Raw genomic sequence first — 21464 nt, 5'->3', positions numbered from 1 at the left:
AGTCCACATTCTTGTCCATTTTGTTCATTTGTGTGAACTAATCTTTGAGGAAAAACTCAATGTGTTGCTGTGAAATGGATAGATAAGGAAATCTGCAGTATAAGCTATTAGTCAGTGGGTGATACCCTTAGGGGTTCTTTCAATCAAATCCTTCCAACCAGGAACTCCAATGTGCTTTTGGACCACAGGCAAAACAAAAACAAAAACAAACAAACAAACAAAAAAACCCAGAGGCATCATCTCAGAGCCCAACCAGATCAGAAATAATTTTTGACTAACGAGAACAGTGAAATTGTATCTAGCCCGAGAAATCACTACTCTGATGCTTTGCTGTTTCCCAGAAGTTTCCCAATTTCCCTTTCAAGAATAATTAATTAACAGGCATGTCTCAGGTAGAAATGATCATGGTTAAAAATGCAAAGAGAAACTAGAGTGAGGCCAGCTATTCTTCCTGACATATTTCTCGACCTCAGCTATTCAATCTAAAAAATTTGCTGTCAGGAAGCATTTGCTTAAGCATTGAGGTTATAGCAAAGGAGTGTGTGTGCAAACTGTTATAATAAATTTTTAAGGAGAGGTTTTGTGGAAGACCCTCACAGAGACTGAAAATGTCCAGAAAAATCAAGGGCAATGGTTTCCAATCTTTGGCACAACGTGCATTAGAAAAAATGATACTAGGCCGGGCGCGGTGGCTCACGCCTGTAATCCCATCACTTTGGGAGGCCGAGGCGGGCAGATCACAAGGTCAGGAGATCGAGACCATGGTGAAACCCCGTCTCCACTAAAAATACAAAAAATTAGCCGGGCGTGGTTGCGGGCGCCTGTAGTCCCAGCTACTCAGGAGGCTGAGGCAGGAGAATGGTGTGAGCCCAGGAGGCGGAGCTTGCAGTGAGCCGAGATCGCGCCACTGCACTCCAGCCTGGGCGACAGAGCGAGACTCCGTCTCAAAAAAAAAAAAAAAAAAAAAAAAAAAGTGATACTGATGATGTTGCTGATCCTGGGGCCACACTTTGAGAACCACTGCCCTGGCAATAGTGCACAGATATTAGCAGTTGCTATTCTACCTAGGAAGCCACAAACCACAGCTTGGCAGCGGGAAAACACAGTGAAGAAAACACCACCTGGGACTTACCCGGCAAAGACCCTGGACACAGATATCATTTGTGTCCTGGCCACAAGGAGTTCCGTCTATCACTCTGTCTCGAAGCTGATAGTAGGCCGTGTTCCCTGCCACTCTGCAGAACAACTTGCACCGGTCCTTCATCAGAACTGGAGAGGAGAAAGATTACAACTTGACTTTCGTGCTTGGCCTCGGTGCCGGCCGGCCAATGGCGGATACATACACCAGACACACTTACTTCCACTATACTTAGGGACCCAGCGCACATTGGGAAGCAGACCGTTGATATTAAAATGCTTCCCGTCAAAGTGAGCACACTGTTCATCTCGGAAGTCTCGCTTCTGCTTGAGACATGGCTCCGTGTTGCAGGACTTAAATTTCATTCTACGTCCTACACAGTATTTTCCACCATTTTTTGGCCTGAAAAAAAAAAAAAAAAGTGAAGAGCACACACACTGTATTATCATGTATTCCTCTGAACATCATTCCCTCATTCGTGACTTCCTGTCTTCTAGAGAAGTAAATCTAGGGTGGCAAATGACAGAGGAATGGGCAAGAGCCCTGAATCCTGGTTTTGCATTCCTGCTGTCAATACCATGATGCGTATAACCTTGGGTAAGTCACTTGACCTCCGCAAGCCTCCCTTATATTTGCAAAATTGAATGTAGCTACCTTGTAGGCAGTTGTGAGGATAAATGTTAGAATGTATAGCTTAAAGTATGAGATACAAAGCTTGAATCTGAATCTATTAGGCCACTTTTTGTTCCTTTTCTTGCCGACATTCACGGTGCTTCAGTGTTAAAACTGTAGAAGGTGAAAGGTACCCAACAGTGGTTTGGAATGCTCCCTATCTTCCTTTTGTACCTCGACATATTCACAGGAGACCATCAAAAACTTGTTCCCTCACACCTCCATTCATTCTGTCCCTCTACACCCTCTCTCCAGACAACCATTGTTTTTGTTTGTTTTGTTTCACAAATAAAATGGAATAATGGGAATGTGTTCACATTTTGACTAACTTAAGAGGAGAAGCAGGAAAGAGCAGACTGGTTTCATTAGTTTTTGTGTGACGAGTGTATGGCGTACGCCTTGCAAAGCATCACAGTGCAAATTTAATCTCGGCATGCAACCCTGTGCATGTATATTCCAGATGTGATCCAGAGAGTAAATTATACAACACATCTACCAGCAGTCACCAGCATGCCAAATTCATCATGGAAATGGGAAGATCACAGAATCATAGGAAGCTGGGGCTCACCCAGCCAGGGCTCAAACAGCTCGGGTTTCACAACTGCCCTAGAACACCCTGAAACTGAAAGGACATTTTTCACCTTTTTTCCTTTAGAATGAATCTTTCAGAGTAATCGGACTATAAAAAATGGGGTTTTGGCTGGTTTGTTTCAAACAGGAGTTTTGGGGAATGAGAAATATATCCCTGCTCACGAAATATAGAATGAGAGGTAGAAGGAGCTCTGGAGTTGGATCTCGGTTCCAATCTGGCCCTATCCTCTATCTCTATCCTATCCGGATCTCGGTTCCAATCTGGCCCTATCTGTGTGGCCCTAGACAAAGTTCTCAGTCTTCCTGAGCTTCAATTTTCCCCTTCTCTAAAATGAGTGTACATAGTAGATGCCAGAAAATGTTAGCTACTATGATAGTACATGTCAGCACTGCCCAATCTAATCTGATCTGATTCTGCAGTTGGCTTCAGCACCCACTCTGAGCACTGAGGCAGGACTCAGCGCTCCTGCAGCGTGCCCAGGTCCCAAAAAGGCCCTCCTAGGGAAGCTTGTCCTAATATTGTTATAAATGTACTCATTCGATCAAAGATTTGCAACATAAAGTAAGAGCACCGGCTTTGCGGTTACAAGTTGGAGGGATGACTTTGTATAAGCTGTCTCACCTCCCTGGGCTCTATCTTCACATGTAGAACAGAGATGATGCTGTGTACCTAAAAGGCTTGTTGTGACTCTGAAAAACTTAGCAAGAAGTCTGATCAACATTCACCATTATTTATCATACGGAAGACTGCATCTAGGGATGCAAAATGGCACATAAGACAGTCGTGTCTATGTCTGTCTGTTTCTGCATTAAGCACAATTAAGCTCATATACTGTATATCTGCACTATTCATTCAACCTGGAAAAGCTCCTTCATATCTTGTCCAAGACCAGGGAAGATGAGGTGCTTTCATACCAAGTAACAGGATGTTTAGAGAAGTACTTTGCCCAAAGGTCACACAGCTAACAAACGAGGAGAGTCAGGACTGGAATCCAAGTCTCCCAGAATCTTCTCTGTGCACGTCTGCTACATTATCTGTGTGCTGTGGTTCAGAGTCTTTTTTTTGTTTGTTTTCTTTTTCGGTGCCATTTAGAGATGCAGAATGGGTTTCCTAGATCCAAGCCCGTTTCTCAGTAACAAGGCACCCCAGTCTCATGCATAAAATATCACAGATTATCCATGAATAATAGAGCAGGACTGTATACCTGCTCAGGTGAAACTTGTTTTAAATGTACTACAAGGAAGACCCCCTTCAATTTTTCCTCCAGTTGAAACTATCATTATGGAATCTTTTTAGATGTCCCAGCTGACTATGGTGGATCAATCATTTATTTATTGCCTGAAAGTAACTCATATTTCTTTCACTTTGAACATAAAGTTTTTAAAATTGATTTTTTTGTTCTCTTATATAACAAGTCTTAGCTGATTCTTGAACTTTATCAAATGCAGTAGTTCTTCGGACTGCAAATAGTTATGACTTATAGGTGGCTTCCCTTCAGATGGTAACAGTTTCCACCTTTGCTTGCTTTGACCACTATAACATGGCAAGTAGTATTTTGGGATTTATTTTTATAAAAAACATTTTTTATAAACACACAAAAAATACTATATGTGAGAGGCAATACTCCTGATGGTTAGAAACATGGATTCTGGAAACAAAGGGTTTGAATCCCAGCCATACCTCTTAATAATGATGCAATCTTAGGTGAGTTGCTTAATCTTGCCAAGCCTCTGTTTGCTTGTCTGTAAAAGGGAGATGGTACTAATATCTACTTCATAAAGCTGTGGTGAGGGTTAACTAGATTAATACATTCAAAGCACTTGAACAAAGTGTGGCTTACAGTAAGTGATTAATAAAAGTTTAGGTATTACAAGATTTGGCAAACTACCATCCTGTGGGCCAAATCCAGCCCGCCACTTATTTTTGCATGGCTTGTTAGCTAAGAATAAGTTTTACATTTTAAAGTAATTGAAAAAAAAATCTTAAAAGTAGAAGATTTTGGGACACATGTGAACTATGGGAAATTCAAATTTCAGTGTCCATAAATAAAGTTTTATTGGAACATAGCCACACCCACATTGTCTATGTTTGTTTCTCCGTGTATCAGTAAGGTTGAGTAATTGTGATGGAGACCACATAAAGTGCAAAGTCTAAAATATTTACTATTTGGCCCTGATGGAAAAGGTTTCCTGATCCCTGGACTATTCTTGTGTCACTGCGCTACGTTCCAAATTCTGTCACTGACTGTACTGAGACGGGAGCCCAATCCAACTCTCCCTGACCAGAAGCTCAAGACCTGGCCTCTCTTTCAGGCTGTCTCCCTTGAGACAGGCCTCTTTCCATATCAAAACTTGGTCTGCAAGTTGATTTGCTTTTATGTAAAGGCAGGTTACAATTTTTTCCTTAATTATGGACATGACTTTAACAAATATAAATTGGCCTTCTAAACTATATATGTTTCCTCTCTCCTAGGCAATGTGACTGTTGCCTGATTTACATGGACTATATAATAGAGAAAACTTTAGCCAACCAAACTCATCTTTCAGCAAGGAAAAAAAAATCATTTTATAATTTCATTATTTAGCGGAATAGGAGTATTTTTCCAGGTAGGCAAATATTGAAAATAATAGGAAATATAGCTTTAAAAAATAGTAACCACATTTCCCAACTATTAAGATCCTTTTAAAATATTGAATGTCAAATAGGGATGGGAAGGGTTTAAGGAAATTGCTAGAGTAATTCCTATTATGCACAGCCAAATTGGATCTTTCTTTCAAGCACATATTACACAGCCATGCCTGTTGATACATAGAAAGGAAATTCAAGATGATGCATGACCAAAACTATAACGAAATTTTTGCAGAGGTCATCACAGATACAGTCTATTCTCAAGGAAAGCTAAACTTTGGTCTGCAAAAGGGTTTGAACAGAAATCTCAACTTCTACGTTTATGTACAATGAATTAGGGTAGGCAGATTTAGGGTTGGCACAAGACATTTCTAAAGATATAACAGGCAGCCCCAGAAGGTAGTGTGATTCCTGTGCTTGGAGGTTTTTAAGAAGGGGCCTGATGGCCAATTATGGAGAATGCTGAAAGGCTATTCAAAATTAGATGGGATGGGGCGGGAGCTGTACCAGCCCATCTTTAATGATCTTTCCAAATGGGGCAGTCTATGAAACTGGATTCTTTTATGTGTTCATTAGTTAATCGCTCTTCCACAGTAATCAATTCTCAACATTTCGAAACAAGTTCATCCAAACCGAGTGCCTCAAAAAAAGCCTTGCTGTAATTCCTTACAGCCAAATGAGAAATTCATTTTCTGGATGAAATAGACATATGTCTTGAATATGTTTTTAAAGTAAGATTTCATAAGCAGTTGCTATGGAGAGAGCCTAAGGGGGAAATATCTAGTTCACAATCTTTTTTTTCTCAAATTTTTGAGTTTATTATTTTCAAATTTTAACCTATCTCCTAATTTAAAAGCAAAATAGAAGCATTGGAAAAATAAAATGCTGTGCCTTTCCTGAGGAACTGGTATGATTTTTGTTTTTGATAGACTGTAACAATTCTATGTACCATTTTGTTTCAGCCACAAGGAAGCTCTGAGCCAAACTGTGAGCACAAAACAAGTATAGGGCCCAAAAGTCTGAAAATACATCTTCTAGTTCCAAAGCTCAGTCTGGTTTTGGTACTGTAAGTTATATTTTGGTGGTTCTGATTTTAAATTTTACTCTATTATACACTTCTTATAGGCCGGGAGACCATATAATTAATTGCCCAATCAAGAACATTCTGAGAGTGAAAACGGGAGCTATTAATAACTCCTCCAGGGCAACAGATAGAACGAGGGACTGTTGTTGCAAACCAGAACTATGATCATCTTATCTGTAGGGCATGGATCAAAATTGAGATTAAAAAAATAAAGCACCTAAAGACAAAATATAAGGGCCCCACCTGTAGCACCATACATACCACTTGAGACCAAAATATCTTGTGACCAAAATTAGAAAGCATATGGTCTCTACAGCTTGTTCGTGGAGTAGAGCATAATCCCATCTTTTTTGGCTTTTATGCTTTCCGGGGGGAAAAAACTCCTAAGAATATACTATAAAGTCTCTGGATGCTAAATAAATACACTCTTGAATCAGATAAATACTGTGAAAAAAGACAAAACAATCCAGTGTCCTTAATAGAGACATACCTTGTACCTTGGGTTCTAAAAACAGAGTACTCCATTATATTGTAAGGGCTCGTCAAACTGACAAAAGGCATATTCCCGGTGAGGGGGGCAGCTGTTCCCCTCAAACTCCCTGAGAAGCGTGACAGCAACCACTTCTACGTTCTACATAATGAACCATCTGCTCTGTGAATTTCTCTGAACAAGCTTTTAAACTGAGATTTGGATCTGATTTTCCCTTTTCTGTGTTCCTTTCTCTTTTCAAATTGACTCCCCCAGAGCCATTGTAACCTCTGTATTCAGAGGCAGTCTCCTTCCTCAATTAACAGGGCCATCCTAAAGTGCAAATAACTTGGAGGAGTTTTAATGAAATGATGTCAGTGCTGACACTCAACTAGGTGTTTTTTTTTTTTTTTTTTTTTTTAAAAAAAAAAAACTCCCATAGCAAACAGCAGGGACAAGGACCTCTAATTGAGGTCTTTAATGATTGGTTCTTAACTTCTGAATGTGAGGATCTTTGTTGCACTTTGAAGCTCAAGATCCTTTTCTGCTGAGATCTTTACACTGGGTGATTTTCTTTGTCTAGCCCATTCTAATTATGGAGTGATTTATCTCTCTCCACTTTTCACATTACTTCTAGAATTGCTCAAGACTTAAAAAAGTAGTATTTAAAAAAAGGCCAAATACTTATTTTGAATGGAATATTATTGAGTCAAAAATGTTTTAAGTGCTTATAAAGTGGTCACTGTTTGCAAGTTCATACCCTCATGATAGCATTTACTATAAACTAATAACTTTGCTCAACGTAGCCAACAAATAGTTTTTAATATGTAAAAATTCATCATATTAGTTGTTACAAGATTTTCTTTTAAAGCTTCAACAATACCAGCAACAAGGATGTATAGCTGAGTTTAAAAAGCAGTATGAAGCTTCTTTTATATTATATATACTTATTTTATATTATATGGTACTTATTTCATATAATACATATTTACATCCACAATCTTTTCTAAAAGTCTGAAATGACACACACCCAATTTTTTTTAGTGATTATTTCTCATGGGGAATAAGCAGGAAGTAGGAATAGTGTGACAACTTCTAAAATATTCTATATGTTTGTGTCTGAATCTTTTTAAGCATGATCTATATTTATACTAATATTTTAAAAACTAATTCAAAATATAGGCTATATCGAAAATCTAAGGCTTATTCATTTTTATTCATAGCTACAGTATTAGTTTTATGGAACAGAGTCTATATCTCATAGCCCTTTAGTTATCTTCCTTGTTGACCACTACATGGACATGAAATAAGGTTGGGTTACGAACAAAAATGAGTTAAAGTAAATTAATCATCATCTGAGATTTGTAGTACAGAGTATTTAGACCAGGGCTTGCAAACCAGTTGCCTACAGCTATGTTCTTTTTGATTCACACAATTCAGATTTTTCATAGAAAAGATTTGGAAGCTGTGCCAATATTAGACTCTTTTCTTACCTCTGAACAATCAGCCAGACCTGAGTAGTGCCCTGCATTTGATCTCTACAATACAACTATTGTATTACCCTAGCCTACTTAGTTCCTTTGCTTCACCTATTTGCTTCTCAGTACAATAGAGTTTGCTATCCATGATCTAAGCTATTAAAAATAAATGAGACTGCTAAAGGAAATCATTTTACAAAATCCCAAAGCAGCTAGGGTCTTCAAAGTGGTTGTGGGTTTTTACATTGAAAAACTATCCCTATAGATTTCTTGGTTCCCCAGCCTAAATAGGTTCCATGGCAAGTCTGAGAAAGTGCCATACAAACTATTACTTACTTTTACTTACCTATTATTTTCTATTCCTTTTCAACTATATGTCTTAGATCTATGTAAAATTGGATGCCATTTTTCAAAATGAAGATAGCAATTTATTATGCATAAACAGGCTTCCCCAACCCTCCAACCCCCCCCCCCCTACCCATGTCTGCTATGACAAATGCTGGGGGAAAAAGTCCATGGACTGTATTTAAATATGTCAGTGCTGACAAGGTTAGGCTGGTAGAAGTTGCCATAGTCACACAATGAGAATTATTCTGAAAGGCAAGAGACTCTCAATCTGTAAAATGTCAGGTTGTAGGATGGGGACTTCAGCTGTCTCACCTGTAATACAACTAGATTGATTAAAAAAGTAATTTCTTATCACAGAACACATTATTGGTGGAAAAAGAAAAGAAAAAAATAAAATAAAAAGTAATTCTTGATTTGGGGTCCCAGGTCCCTTGAGGTCTAACTAGAGGGAGTATATTAGTCTACAAACTGGATGAAAATGCCCAATGTTTTTGTTTCCATGTGAAAATCTATCTAGTCACTCCATTAGTGTGCTATCTTAAGCTCTGAGTGTAGCGGGGAGAGTGAGACCTGCCTGATTGTCAACACTGGGAAACAGACCAACCCCAAAACCATCATCTGTTTGGTAGATGAAACTGTGAATAACAAAGGATCTTGAGAGAAAAACAATAATACAGGGAGAAGTGCCTGGGAATAGACTTTGGGTACCGTGAGTCTAAGCAGCCCTTGAAGTTTATGTTCTTTCTAGCTCTCTAATTTGGAATGTGCTCTTCATCCACCAAAATTATTCCCTTTAGGAATCTCTTGTTCCTGACATACCAATAATAACAGTTATACATTCTAGGACTTACTCTGGTCTGTTGCACTCTCGAATGGCTGTTTTGATGCCCCCTCCACATGTTCTGGAGCAGGTTCCAAAGGGACTCCAACTTCCCCAGGATCCATCTGTCACAGGGACATCCATTTCTTTGGGAACACAAAATCCATACTTGCAGTGCTGTATTTAATAAGGGGAATAGTGAGGGAGACTTGGCGCTATGAGTTGTTACAGGACTGGCTGTCCTTTTAAACACACCATACTTTAATTATTTTCCATGTGTGGGTTTGAAATGCTGCAGATTCATCATCTATATGAATACTAGAAACTATAGGGATTTTAATCTCACACTTAGTGATTTTAGGCTGGGTCTTCCTTTATAGCTTGCTTGAATAAAACTGGCCAGTGACTGGCTCCAGGCTGACATGGTAACTCCAATGGCAAGCTTCAAACGGCTCAATTAGTTTACTTGGAAAAACCAGGAGTGGAAATGGGAAGGGTGGTTATAGACAGGGCCAAAATGAGTTCTAAGATTTGCATAGTGAATTTCCATCAATAAGGCCTAGAGAAGTTACAAGTCTGGTAAACTATAATGCTTTATTGCTCCCAATTTTAATTATATTGGAGAGGGGAAAAAAAAGCGAGTTACATGATTCCTATAAACACACTCCAGGAAACCTGTCAGGATGAGACGAAAGCAAAATGGACACACTACAGAGAGCCCTAAACTTTATTACTTGTTTGTTACTAATGGTTTCAGATTCTCCAGCCTGGAGCAGGAAGAAGGCCATGATGTTTAAAAAATAATAATAAAACAAAATAAAACTCCTCAGCAGGACAAGGGAGGAGAGAAGCCATTCCAACCCTCTGCCATTGTTGGGGTGTGAAGCCCTGACACAAAGCCGAGGTCACTGAGCAATGGACAAAGGAACAGTGGCGGCAGTGGCCACAGGAGGGTGACGCCCCGCGGCTCGCTCAGATCTCTGAAGCAGAGCTGGTGGCGGCTGTCATGATTTATCCCCAGGGAGGACACAGCCGCCAAGAGGGGAGAGGCAGAGAAGTTTGAAGACCAGGGGGTGGGGCAGTATGCAGGGAAAGTGGAAAAATAAGAGGTAGGTGAAGGTCTCAGTGGGAATAGCAGGCCCCACCCCCACACAATACTTGGTAAACAATTATTTAAACAGTGCAATTAAGCTTTCTCCAGTCTGCCTGGCCTCCTCCCTTGTAATTATCCTCTTACAGTATCTGAGGACACGTCCCTTTCCCTGGGCTGTTTGGCTGAGGCTTAAGACGTTCTGCATCTGAACCCCGGGTGACTCAGGACACATGAAATGCGCACCAAGGCAGTGGGGACTACGTCACTCTCTGGAAATCACTTCATATTTGTCTTTACAGTGGCTGTGAACATTTCTTAGAAAATATACATATAAAAATAAATGAACAGACAGACAGCTTTGTCTAGAGTACCTCTGTCCCGTAGACACAGAACATGAACCACATATATAATTTAAGAATTTCTAAAGTCACATAAAAAACTTAATTTATTTTATTTAGCCCAATCTATTTAAAACATTGTTATTTCTACATGTAATCTATATAACATTACTCAAGATATTTTTTATTTTATTTATTTATTTATTTTTTTGAGACAGGGTCTTCCTCTGTCACCCAGGCTGGAGTGCAGTAGTGCAATCATGGCTCACTGCAGCCTCAACCTCCCAGGCTCAAGTGATCCTCCCACCTCAGCCTCCCGAGTAGCTGGGACCACAGGCGTATACCACCATGCTCAGCTAAATTTTCTTATTTTTTATAGAGACAGTTGGGGGTGAGGGATCTTAGCATGTTGCCCAGGCTAATCTCAAACTCCTAGGCTCAAGAAATCTGCCCTCCTTGGCTTCCCAAAGTGCTGCGATTACAGGACTGAGCCACCACACCTGGCCTACTAATGAGTTTTTTAATGCTCTTTTTTTTCACACTAAGTCTTCAAATCCTGGGGTGTATTTTATACCTAAGCACATCTCAGTTCATGTTGACATTTTAACATAGCCACATGTGGCTAGTGGCCACCATACTGAACACAGCGGGTCTAGACAGACAAAACTTAACAGAATATAACAGGTCTCACTAGGACTGTTAACTCTTTTACAAAATAATTCTGTGGCCTTGGGTGAGTCCTTAAAGTCTGTTTCCACAACCAAAAAGTGGGGGCCTACTGGCCAAAATTATTTGGAGTTTAACATGGGACAAAGTATGTAACATACTTAGTATATAACTTAGCACATACGGGACCCCACTTAAATAACAGTGGCAATGATAATGGTAAATGTGTACACTGCACTTAATATTTGTCAGGCACTGTTCTAAGCATTATATATACAAACTTAGTCCTCACAACACACTGCGAAGTAGGTACTATTATAACTTCCATTTTTACAGAAAAGAAAATGAAGGGACAGAGGGGTTGATGCCAAACATAAGTAAGAGGCAGGAATGGTACTGAAACATAGACAAGACTTAACAGTGCATACTCTTAACTGGGACACATACTGCCTCTTAACTGTGAGCAAAGGGGACAATTTCTGACATCTAAATAAAGGACTGAAGTTTTCACCAAAAGTAAGATTAATGAGATGCCTAGGTGAGGCTGAGTCTCCAGCTTATTCACTCAATATCCATCCTCCCCTTTATCTTGGCAATAGAACCTATATTTTCCAAAGTTTCCCTATGGATAGCGGTGGTCAAAGGGAAGTTAGCAGAATTCACTGGGTAGGATTACTCAAGAGGCCCTCTGAACTCTTTGGCTTCATTCCGCGGGGAAGTCAGACTCCTTGGCTGGAGCTAACACAGCCATTTTGTACCTTGAGGACAAAATTAAGGAGTTTTCTGGAAATATATTTTTTCCCTCTTAGCACTTTAGACTTCAGTTTCTGGATCTCTTTATTCTACAGATTTTATTTCCACAAGAGAGCAAATTCCAAATGACCATTCTTCTCATTAAGCATTACTATAAACCTCAGAACAAAACAAGGAGGTAGGTTTATCAGAGCGCTACCATTTAGCACTGCACTCAAATGTCCTCACAGTTGCTTTTTAAAAGAAAACTTCTAATTCAAAACTGATATGGAAATTAAATATTTCTTAGTGATATGACCATTGACAGGTGTCCAAAAGAGAGGAAGAACTTCAGAGGAATATGAAAAGTGTCTGACATGACAGATGCTGGGAATGGGGGCTGTTTGGGAAACATGCGCCAAGATCATCTATTTTACCTGGCAAATTCTACAAATAATAATCACAGAGCAAAATTACTATTACATCATAGCAAAGCATTAAGTGGCTGGTGAAATAAGAGCTGAAATAGAGTCAGCCTTTATTTAAAATGTCCAAAACCATTTAAATAGTATTTTATACAAATGTATCTTTTTAAGAGGTTGGAATGGGGACTTAGAGGTTGATTTTGTCCAAAGGAAACTTGAAACAAAGGGGTTTCAAACCTCACACTCACAAATAAGGTTAAAATGAAAATGCTAAGGGACTTAAGAGAGTGGAGAAAATAAAGAGACATTAGTGAGTCATTCATCAAAATAACATTGTGTCAGCAGCCCAAGACAGATTACTGCTGCAGGAGCAGAACAGAAAGAAGGGAAAGAAAGAAAAAACATTAACCCAGCGGCCAAGGGAGGCAGAATGTGCTAGCATATAGAGAAAACACACATACTGGCAATTCTATGAAAAAGAAACAAAGCAAAAAACTCAAAGAATTTCTATGCCAACATATTCACCTTCTTTGGCATTTCTAGAATGTGTAAATACTCTTCAGGGTATTTATATATATCCACATCTTTAATAAAAGTTGCTAGACATGGCCACTTTTCTAAAACAACTAAAACTGGACCTATCATTTTCTCTGCACAGTTCTTCTCCAAAAGCATCCTGAGCCTACCTTGAGAATGCCTTGAAGGCTCCTGCTCTTGCTACAAGCACACCCACTTGCTTGTGTTTAGCAGGAGCAGGGTCTGCTGAAAGCTCTCCCAAAGCTCCCCATCCCTCAGAAGATAGAAGATTACCCTACTATCCCTCCTCTTCTGCAAAAACAGAAGATTGGGAGAAGACACAATTGACATCCTCCAAGTTATTCTGCATTCTAGAACTGGTTGGGTAACCATATTGCTATATGGAGCTTGATAGCACGTTCATGACAATTTTACTAAATACAAGTCATTTCATCACGTAATTGAAAATTTTTCTTTGTTGTGTTTCTTTTGCAGCAATAACATGTGTCAGAAATAGACACAGTGGGTGGGTCTATCAGGTTAAGAACCACAACTAAATACCAGTGATTTTGCTGAGATCAAACAGATTCAATTTAAGTAATATAACGGGCTGGTTCTAACTCAAGCCAACTAACCAAGTTGTCAAATAGGTGTTAAGTTTATTGTTATCTCCTACCAACTGGTAGCAGTTGTTTGGATCTTTGTGTTTAGAAGGACTCTGAGGCTACATCTCGATTTTGTAAGAATGAGTGCCATATTCAATTTTTAATGGCTGCCATGGACTCTCAGACAAAACTATGATTTTGTAGCCTCCAATCCACTAAGTTTTACGTCTTGCAAAGATTCACTCTTTCGTCAAAGAGATATATTTCCCTTTACACCAATGAAAGCTCTAGAAGCTATTACACGCTTGTATCCATATACACTTTTTGTTAGGCTGTCATTGAGGAAAGCGATATTCTCAATTGATGAGGTCCCAGCCACAGAGAAATTAGCACATGAGCTGACTCTGTTGCCAATTTAAGTCAAAGACAAAAGCATCTTCATTATAATTTTTTATTTTTGCATTGGCCTTTATATTTTTAAACTTTCATATCCTCAGGATCATTTAACACTGAAAAATCCACTAGTCTTCCTCTTTGACCATCACAAACTGGAGGAGCTCAGTGAGCCTGAGTTAGGGCCACTCCAGTAGGACCTGCTGCCCCTTCAGAGGAGGGGCTGTGCCAAATGATCTGAGTGACCTTGGACAAATCACTCACTGTGAGACAAGAAACTGAGAAGTTTCTTCTCTGTAAGATCAGGCAACAGGTAATGAAGTTCCATCATCTCTTAGGACCTCTTCCACAGAAACATTCTGGGTGCTACTGAGTCTATAAGGTAAAGCGGAGGAAAGCGAAATGAGATGAGAATTATTAAAAGTAAGTAAAGTGGACAATGCAAAGAGGAGAGAAAAAAGGGAAAAACATATAGAAGGATAGCAAACCACTCAGAAATATCATTCAGGAATTGTATCCTTGGTAAGTTACAGATAGAATGCCATTTTCCATGTGTATTTCTTTTTAAATTGGGATTTATATCTAAAACTTTTTGTAACCAAATTTTTGAGCTGATGGTGGTATCACTGACATGCCACCATTTTTTTTAAATGCACACTAGGTACAGAAGGTTAAGTTAATCATACTCCTAGGTGCATGAGACACTGTTACCACTGGGCCACAAAAGTAGCAGATTCTGTTTAGCTATTAACAAATCAGTAGAAACAATTATAACCAGCGCATGAGAACCTGGATTTGGATATATCCTAGATGACATTATAGCTCCTTAAAGGGAATAATGCCAGTTGGCAAAAGCCTGGTATCATAGTAGTACCTGCAATAGATGTACTATATTTCTATATTTCCTTGATTCTAAACTGTTCCATCAACTTACCAATAGCTTTCCAGTGTCACCGCAAAAGAGAAGAAAAAGAAATACAATCTCACATTAAATGTTCCCATAGGCACACTGGAATTTTAGACATGTTTAAATGAGAGAAAGTCTTAAGTTGAGAGAATATCTTAATATTGAAGCAATAATGATAGGTATATTCTCTGGTATCAGCATTATACAATCTAAGTTTCACAATTTTTAATAGTAAGCTAAACATCTGTCCTCTAAAAAATATGACGCATGCTAAAACAGACTGCATTGTTTTATATTCTAAACATTGGTGTCTGATTATACAGCCAAAATTGTGCACATTTCTGCCCTAAGACAGAAGGACAGAACAGGGCATTACTTGCCTTTCCAGGCTCGCACTCCGTCCCATCGGCCCAGGGTGTGTGCTGAGTCCGGCAGCCTTTGTGTACTCCATTGACGTTATTGCACCAGAGCCGTCTACACTGCATCTGCTCAATTCAATGAAATGGCAATTGAGTGACAAATGATTTATTTGACAGTATCAAACAAGGCAAAGCTTGCTTTCAACTAATGTTTCGCTAATGATATAGGGTAAGTTGGAAAGGAAATTCTTTTCTTGGTATGATAAATGCTAAAATATTAAAAGAGATATAGACAGCAGCCCATAAAACACATTTCTATGCCTGGTAATGGATACCCATGTACCCACCACCAAGCTAAGGAAAGAAAACTTCACAGGCACAGCTGAAGGCCCTATGTACTCATCCTAGGTCCCTTTCCCTTCCCTTTCTTACCAGAAGTGACCACAGTCCTGAGTAGTGTTCATCACTTCATCATTCCCAACATTTTTACTACAAATGTTAATAAATCTCCAGTAATAGACAGCATGTAAGCTTTACAACTGCACCATACTGACATATCCTACAACTTGCTTTCTTCCTCCTCTAAATGCTCTGTTTTTTAGATTTATTCCATTTGCTATATTTAACTCTATTTCAGGGCACACTTTTAAAAGATTTTTTAATTTTTCCTAATTATTAAAATAAACCACACTTACAGTAGAAAAGTTGCACAAGTATTAAAAGTTTATTTTTTTAAATAGAAAAGGTTTCAAACTACTCCATCTTTTCTGTAGCTTTTTCTCCCCTTTTAGGGTTGAGATCATACTTTATAAAATTGTTTATCTTGTTATCTTAACTTAAAATTATATCAGGAGCATGTTCCCAGATGCAGATCGTTTTCAATTGCTACAAAAGGGAGACACTATAATTTGCTTAACTTTTCTTTTGCTTGGCAGTTCAATGACTCCTAATTTTTCCTATCATAAATAACACAAAAACAAATATTGCCATGAATCAAGTTTACTCAAAATTTTGTTATTATTTCCATGGAATACTACTGTACTTCTCAATTCACCAGGCAATCTCTGAAGACACTCCCAGCAAAAGAAACACACACATGCCACCCCAAAGAGACAGAATGGGCCACCCCATAGAAGCACAGTTCTACTCATCTGCAACCTGATAACTGCTAGATGATATCACTGGCCCAAACCTCCACAACACATGCATCAGGCTATATCACACAGCCATCCCAGCTGAGGCCCCAGCAGAAATGATTTCAAGCCCCAGTTGGTCACAGGATGTTACCTTCACAACCTAAAACACAGAGACACGTTTGTCTCATGAGTTACCTCTTCTGAATCTTGAAGAGTCCCTATAATTTAGGTCACCTGGACAAGTCGAAGGGCATTAAAGGCGACAAGGAGAGAAAAAAGCTGAGCTCTGTAATTCCCAACTCTGTAACTTTGCTGCCTCTGAGCCTCACTTTCACTTGTAAAATGAAAGTGATGATGGCATTTCCCTTTTGGGCTGCCATGAGGATGACATGAAAAAGTGCAGGTAAAGCATTATTTAACACTGAGCAATAGTACTGTTGTGTCATCTTCATAATTATTATGATCACTAATATACAATTTTACTCTCAGCTTTTCCTTGGGTAGTTTATATTCGAGTTAGAATCCAATAGAAAACTATGAATAAAAAGAAGAGCAGAATCAGTAGATGAGGGCAGAAGTGGTCCTCCTACACTTACCATATATGGGCACACCTGAGAACCTGGTCCAAAAATCAATTCACATTGTTTATTCACGTTGTAAAGGATGCCTGGCAGTTGGACAGGCAAAGGGTAGGGTCTGGATTCAGGTTCATTAAGCAAACACTCGCCATAACCAGTGCTATGGAAATACACAGAAACACACAGATGGTGAGAACAGTGGCTGTCAAGAGCTCCAGATAATGGTAAAGGCCACCCCACCATTGTAATGGTAGAGAGGACAGTTACTTTTTAACATGTGCTTTATTCTTTACAGCCAAGATTAAATCCAGATGCTGAAGTTACATTTTTGCTCTTTACTTTGTAGAACCACACACAATGAATACAACATAGCCAGTAGGAAATATACATCTGCTACAATGTTTGATCACACTTCACAGCAATTATCTGTTTGTGTTTGACTATCTTTCCCAATAGACTGTAAGCTTCTTAAGGGCAAAGATAGTGTCTTTTTCATCGAAGCACAGGGCCCTGTCCATGACAACAGGTGCTTAGTAAATGTTTGCTGAAGGGATGCATAAGCAAATCAATGACTCATAGAAAGAAAACACTTTACACATCTGGTTAAAAAGAAAAACAGCAACCCTCCGGTTCTTTCCGTTTTCAGCAAACACCTCTCCTGGAAAATTCACACCCGTTGAGTTCTGATTAATAAAGCCTCCTCTTCCCTGTGGTTGCAGAAATACACACCCAGTGACTCTGGGACAATCACTTAACCTTTCATACTTCTGAGAGAGAAGAGCAATAAATCTGTGACACAGGGGCATTGTATAATGTAATTGGATCTTTGAGCAGCCTAGCAGGAAGCTTAAAAAACAAAACAAGAAAAGAAAGAAAATGGGAAAAAAGAGAAAAGGGGGAGGGAAGAGGGGGAGAGGAAGAGTGAGGCAGAGAGAGAAGGTCCTCAATTCAACAGTGTGGGAGCTACTATAATTTCCACTCATCCACAGACTCTGCTTTGGGATCATCTCACTACCCCACCCCTTTTCAGGCCAAAATTACTAAATTAGAAGTGCATAAATACTTGCGGCCTTCATCAAGAAATCAGATTCATAGTCCCTCTCCCCATGTCTGAACAAACCTCAAAACTTTACCCAAAATGAAGCAACATTTCCACATCCTCTTTAAGATTCCAACCTTTTCTTTAGCTCAGTCTGTAATCTTCTAAACTCTGGCAAGGATATGAACTACACAGATGTCAGAGAGTATTTTGTTTGTTTGTTTGTTTGTTTTGCCTTCTCCAAGGAATGTCAACAAAAATAACAGAAAAGGAATGTTTGACTTTGTATTGTCTTTCCCACAATTCGTTCACTACATGTAGACCAGGCACTAGAAGTTTGTGCTAAAAGAATGTTCAAGTCTTACTCTAAAAACTCAGTGATATATTTTCGACTACACTTTGACCACATCCAGGGGTTGGTGTAGAAGTTCAGTGTTGGAGCCATGACATGCTGGGGACTCTTAACTCCTTCTTCTTTACATTTGTTGTTGTCATCATGAGGCATGTTAAACCTAAAGCCAATGAGACAATGATGAGAATGTCAATAAATACCAAGGGATCATGCTGTTCTAATTGCTTCAGGAATGCATCTGTCTAAGAGAAAAAAATTTAACTGCATTTTGGATAAGAACCTGAACTCTGGTAAGTAGAACAAAATATAAGACAATTCGAGATAGATTGTAGATTAAAATATAATTCTCACCCAACTTAATACGAAGTGTAAATGCATAAAATGCATTTTAAAAGATGTGGGTTGGCCCATGTATTTGGTTTAAGTGTACTTTTTGGAATTGCAGAGGCTCTGAATATGCTGTAGTTGGTGCTAGAATACAGTAGTTGGAATTCCTAATAAGCTGTTAAAGGGCAATTTATAGAGTCAAGAATTTGGCAACTTATGATAATGTGAATATAAAGAGTCAGGGAAGTGTCAAAAACTGAAGCCAAGAGCTTTCTAATAAGAGGCTCACTATGGGTCTTGGCATCTTCCCCTTTTTGGATCAGGGTGACAAATTATATACCTGTGTAGGTATATCATTCTAAAGGCATGCAAAGTTTGTGCACAATAAAACCCATGAAAGGTAGTGGTATGCATGGAAACCAGAGGCATGCCAATTCTACTGGCATAACTCAGAGATGGCAAATAGTTTCATGCTTCATGCCAACACCAATTGATTGGTACTGGCTTCCTGAAAAGCCAGGCACAAAAGGATTCTTAAATTAATCCAGGTTCCGCCTGTGAGAAGGCTGTGAAGGACTGCCAACATCCTTATGGGCCTGGAAGGGAATGCAGCAGCATGAACACATACTTGCCATTCTTGGCTTAGCCAGAAGGAGTGGAAAAAAGTAGGCAGTATTTCCTAAATCCAGAAACACCAATTCTGTGACCCACATGCCATTCTCAGCTCAGGCAATTATCCACTGGGTGACAACCTCAGAAGGGTCACCTTCCCTCTGTCTGGATGACTATCCCCAATCACAAAATTGACGCATGTAATTAATGTAGCATTGAGGGAGAAATTCCCTTCACTAGTTCATCTTGATTACAGAAATAAGTGAGTCAGACAGAAGCATGTAGATTTGCATCATATAAAAGTTGGAATAAAAGCCTATGGAGTCTATTCCATTAATTTATCACATTTTCCCTTTTTCTTTAAAGTTTATGCCTCTTAATACTCACCAATAGAGACAGAAAAACTCGATCTTAGTTGAATTTAGAAATAGTTCTTAAAACGTGAGACTCTTATGCTTAAGAATCTATTTTCTTAAAAGAATAAATGCCTTGGTTTCCAGTTCCCTGATGCATAATCAATGTAATACCTGCATCAACAAACTTAAAACAAGCAAGGCATTCAAATCTTAGCAGTTTCTCTATAGTGGTGTTTATTTCCCATCCCCAGATGATGTTTATTCCCCACTCTCACAATTACTTGATACAGTCAAGTTTATTTCAGCATGTAAATAAGCTGAAAATTTATTTTCATTCAAATGTTACTCACATTTGCTCACTGAAGGAGTTAAATAGTAATAAATACTTATTGGACACGTACGAACAACAATAACCATGACTTTTCAGTATTCACAACACACCAGAAAATGTGCTAAATGCTTGAGATGCTTTATTTCATTTAATCACTTATTTTACCCAATGAATAGTACAGATTGAGCATTCCTAATCTCAAAACCCCAAATCCAAAATCCTCCAAAATCCAAAACGTTTTGAGTGCCAACATGACACCAGTGGAAAATTCCACACATAAATGTGTAACACAAACTTTGTTTAATGCATAAAATTATTTAAAATATCATATACAATTACCTCTAGGCTATGCGCATAAGGTATATACAAAACATAAATTTCTTGCTTAAACTTGAGTCCCATCCCCAAGATATCTCATTATGTATATGAAAATATTGCAAAAATCTGAGACAATCCAAAATCCAAAACATTTCTGGTCCCAAGCATTTTGGATAAGGAATTCTACATCTGTACTGTTATTATCTGCATTTTGCAGATGAGAAAACTGAGCCATAGAGAGCTTTAATTACTTGATCAAATCCCGCAGCCACTAAGCTCGGGAAGCTGGAATGGGAATTCTCTTCAAGGCTTCCCTGAGTTTCACAAAGGTGCTTCAGAAAACACAAGGATAGAGAAGATGTTGACAAAGCAGGTTGGGCCTGCCACAAATGCTTAATGGAAAGCCATACCTCTTTTATGTTCTAAATAGGGGGCATTTGACTATATTTCCTCTGGAGAAAAGAAAAGGGGTGTGCTCTTAAAATACATTTGAAAGGTACTAGTTTAAAAATATACCTGTTATCGATTGAGCTAAATTGGAGACACCTGTGTATATATGCAGCTTGTTCTGTGCCTCATACACTACACTGCACATAGAGGACCTTAAATGTATGAATGAAAAGCTTGTTTTATAAATGATGTTAGCTCTAAGTAAAGTTATCATCTGCCACACAAATTGATCTGCAGCTATATTAATAATATCTTTTCAGAAAATTATTTCAAAATAGATAGTATAAGTAATTTAATCATCCTAGAAAGAAAATAATGCAGATCAAAACTCAGAATAATTTCTAGTAAATTTGCAGTGTTTTGCCCCATGTTCTAACCATGCTCTATTTCTAAAAAGCAAAAGGGAAAAGCCATTTCATAATAGCCACTTAGTGATCATAATTAGGAAATGATTCCTTCTTTCTATCTTTGTTCATTCTCTTTCCTGAAAAAAGGGATATTACTGTTCCCAGATGCTAAATATCAGAATTAGAACTGTGTATAACTAGAATCAGGAATGGTCTGGCTTTGTAAAAATCTTGGGGGCCACAGTAATGGTGGGGGACCCTCCTGGACAAAGGTGTTAAATCAGGAAAGTTCTCTAGGCTAATATATCCTCTGCTTTAGTAGAAGGAATGGAAAGACCCCATTTCTCCAGTTCCC

The 21464-nt window shown here is 38.7% G+C and overlaps 1 protein-coding gene across 2 annotated transcripts in view; it reads right to left on the bottom strand.

Moving 5' to 3' along the window:
• Positions 1–21464, bottom strand: part of ADAMTS9 (ADAM metallopeptidase with thrombospondin type 1 motif 9) — a 178339-nt gene that overhangs the window by 118922 nt on the left and 37953 nt on the right. For both annotated transcript variants that reach the window (XM_025376938.1, XM_025376939.1), the window contains 6 exons: positions 18382–18528; positions 16996–17137; positions 15285–15389; positions 9261–9406; positions 1359–1540; positions 1133–1269 (listed from right to left, as the gene is read on the bottom strand). In XM_025376938.1, the coding sequence (XP_025232723.1) occupies positions 1133–1269; positions 1359–1540; positions 9261–9406; positions 15285–15389; positions 16996–17137; positions 18382–18528 (859 nt within the window). The remainder of the gene's footprint in view (positions 1–1132; positions 1270–1358; positions 1541–9260; positions 9407–15284; positions 15390–16995; positions 17138–18381; positions 18529–21464) is intronic.

The sequence above is a fragment of the Theropithecus gelada genome, chromosome 2 (assembly GCF_003255815.1).
Source record: "Theropithecus gelada isolate Dixy chromosome 2, Tgel_1.0, whole genome shotgun sequence".
Lineage (NCBI taxonomy): Eukaryota > Metazoa > Chordata > Mammalia > Primates > Cercopithecidae > Theropithecus > Theropithecus gelada.
Note: the sequence above shows the minus strand (reverse complement) of the source record. Positions and strands in the feature narration are given on the sequence as shown.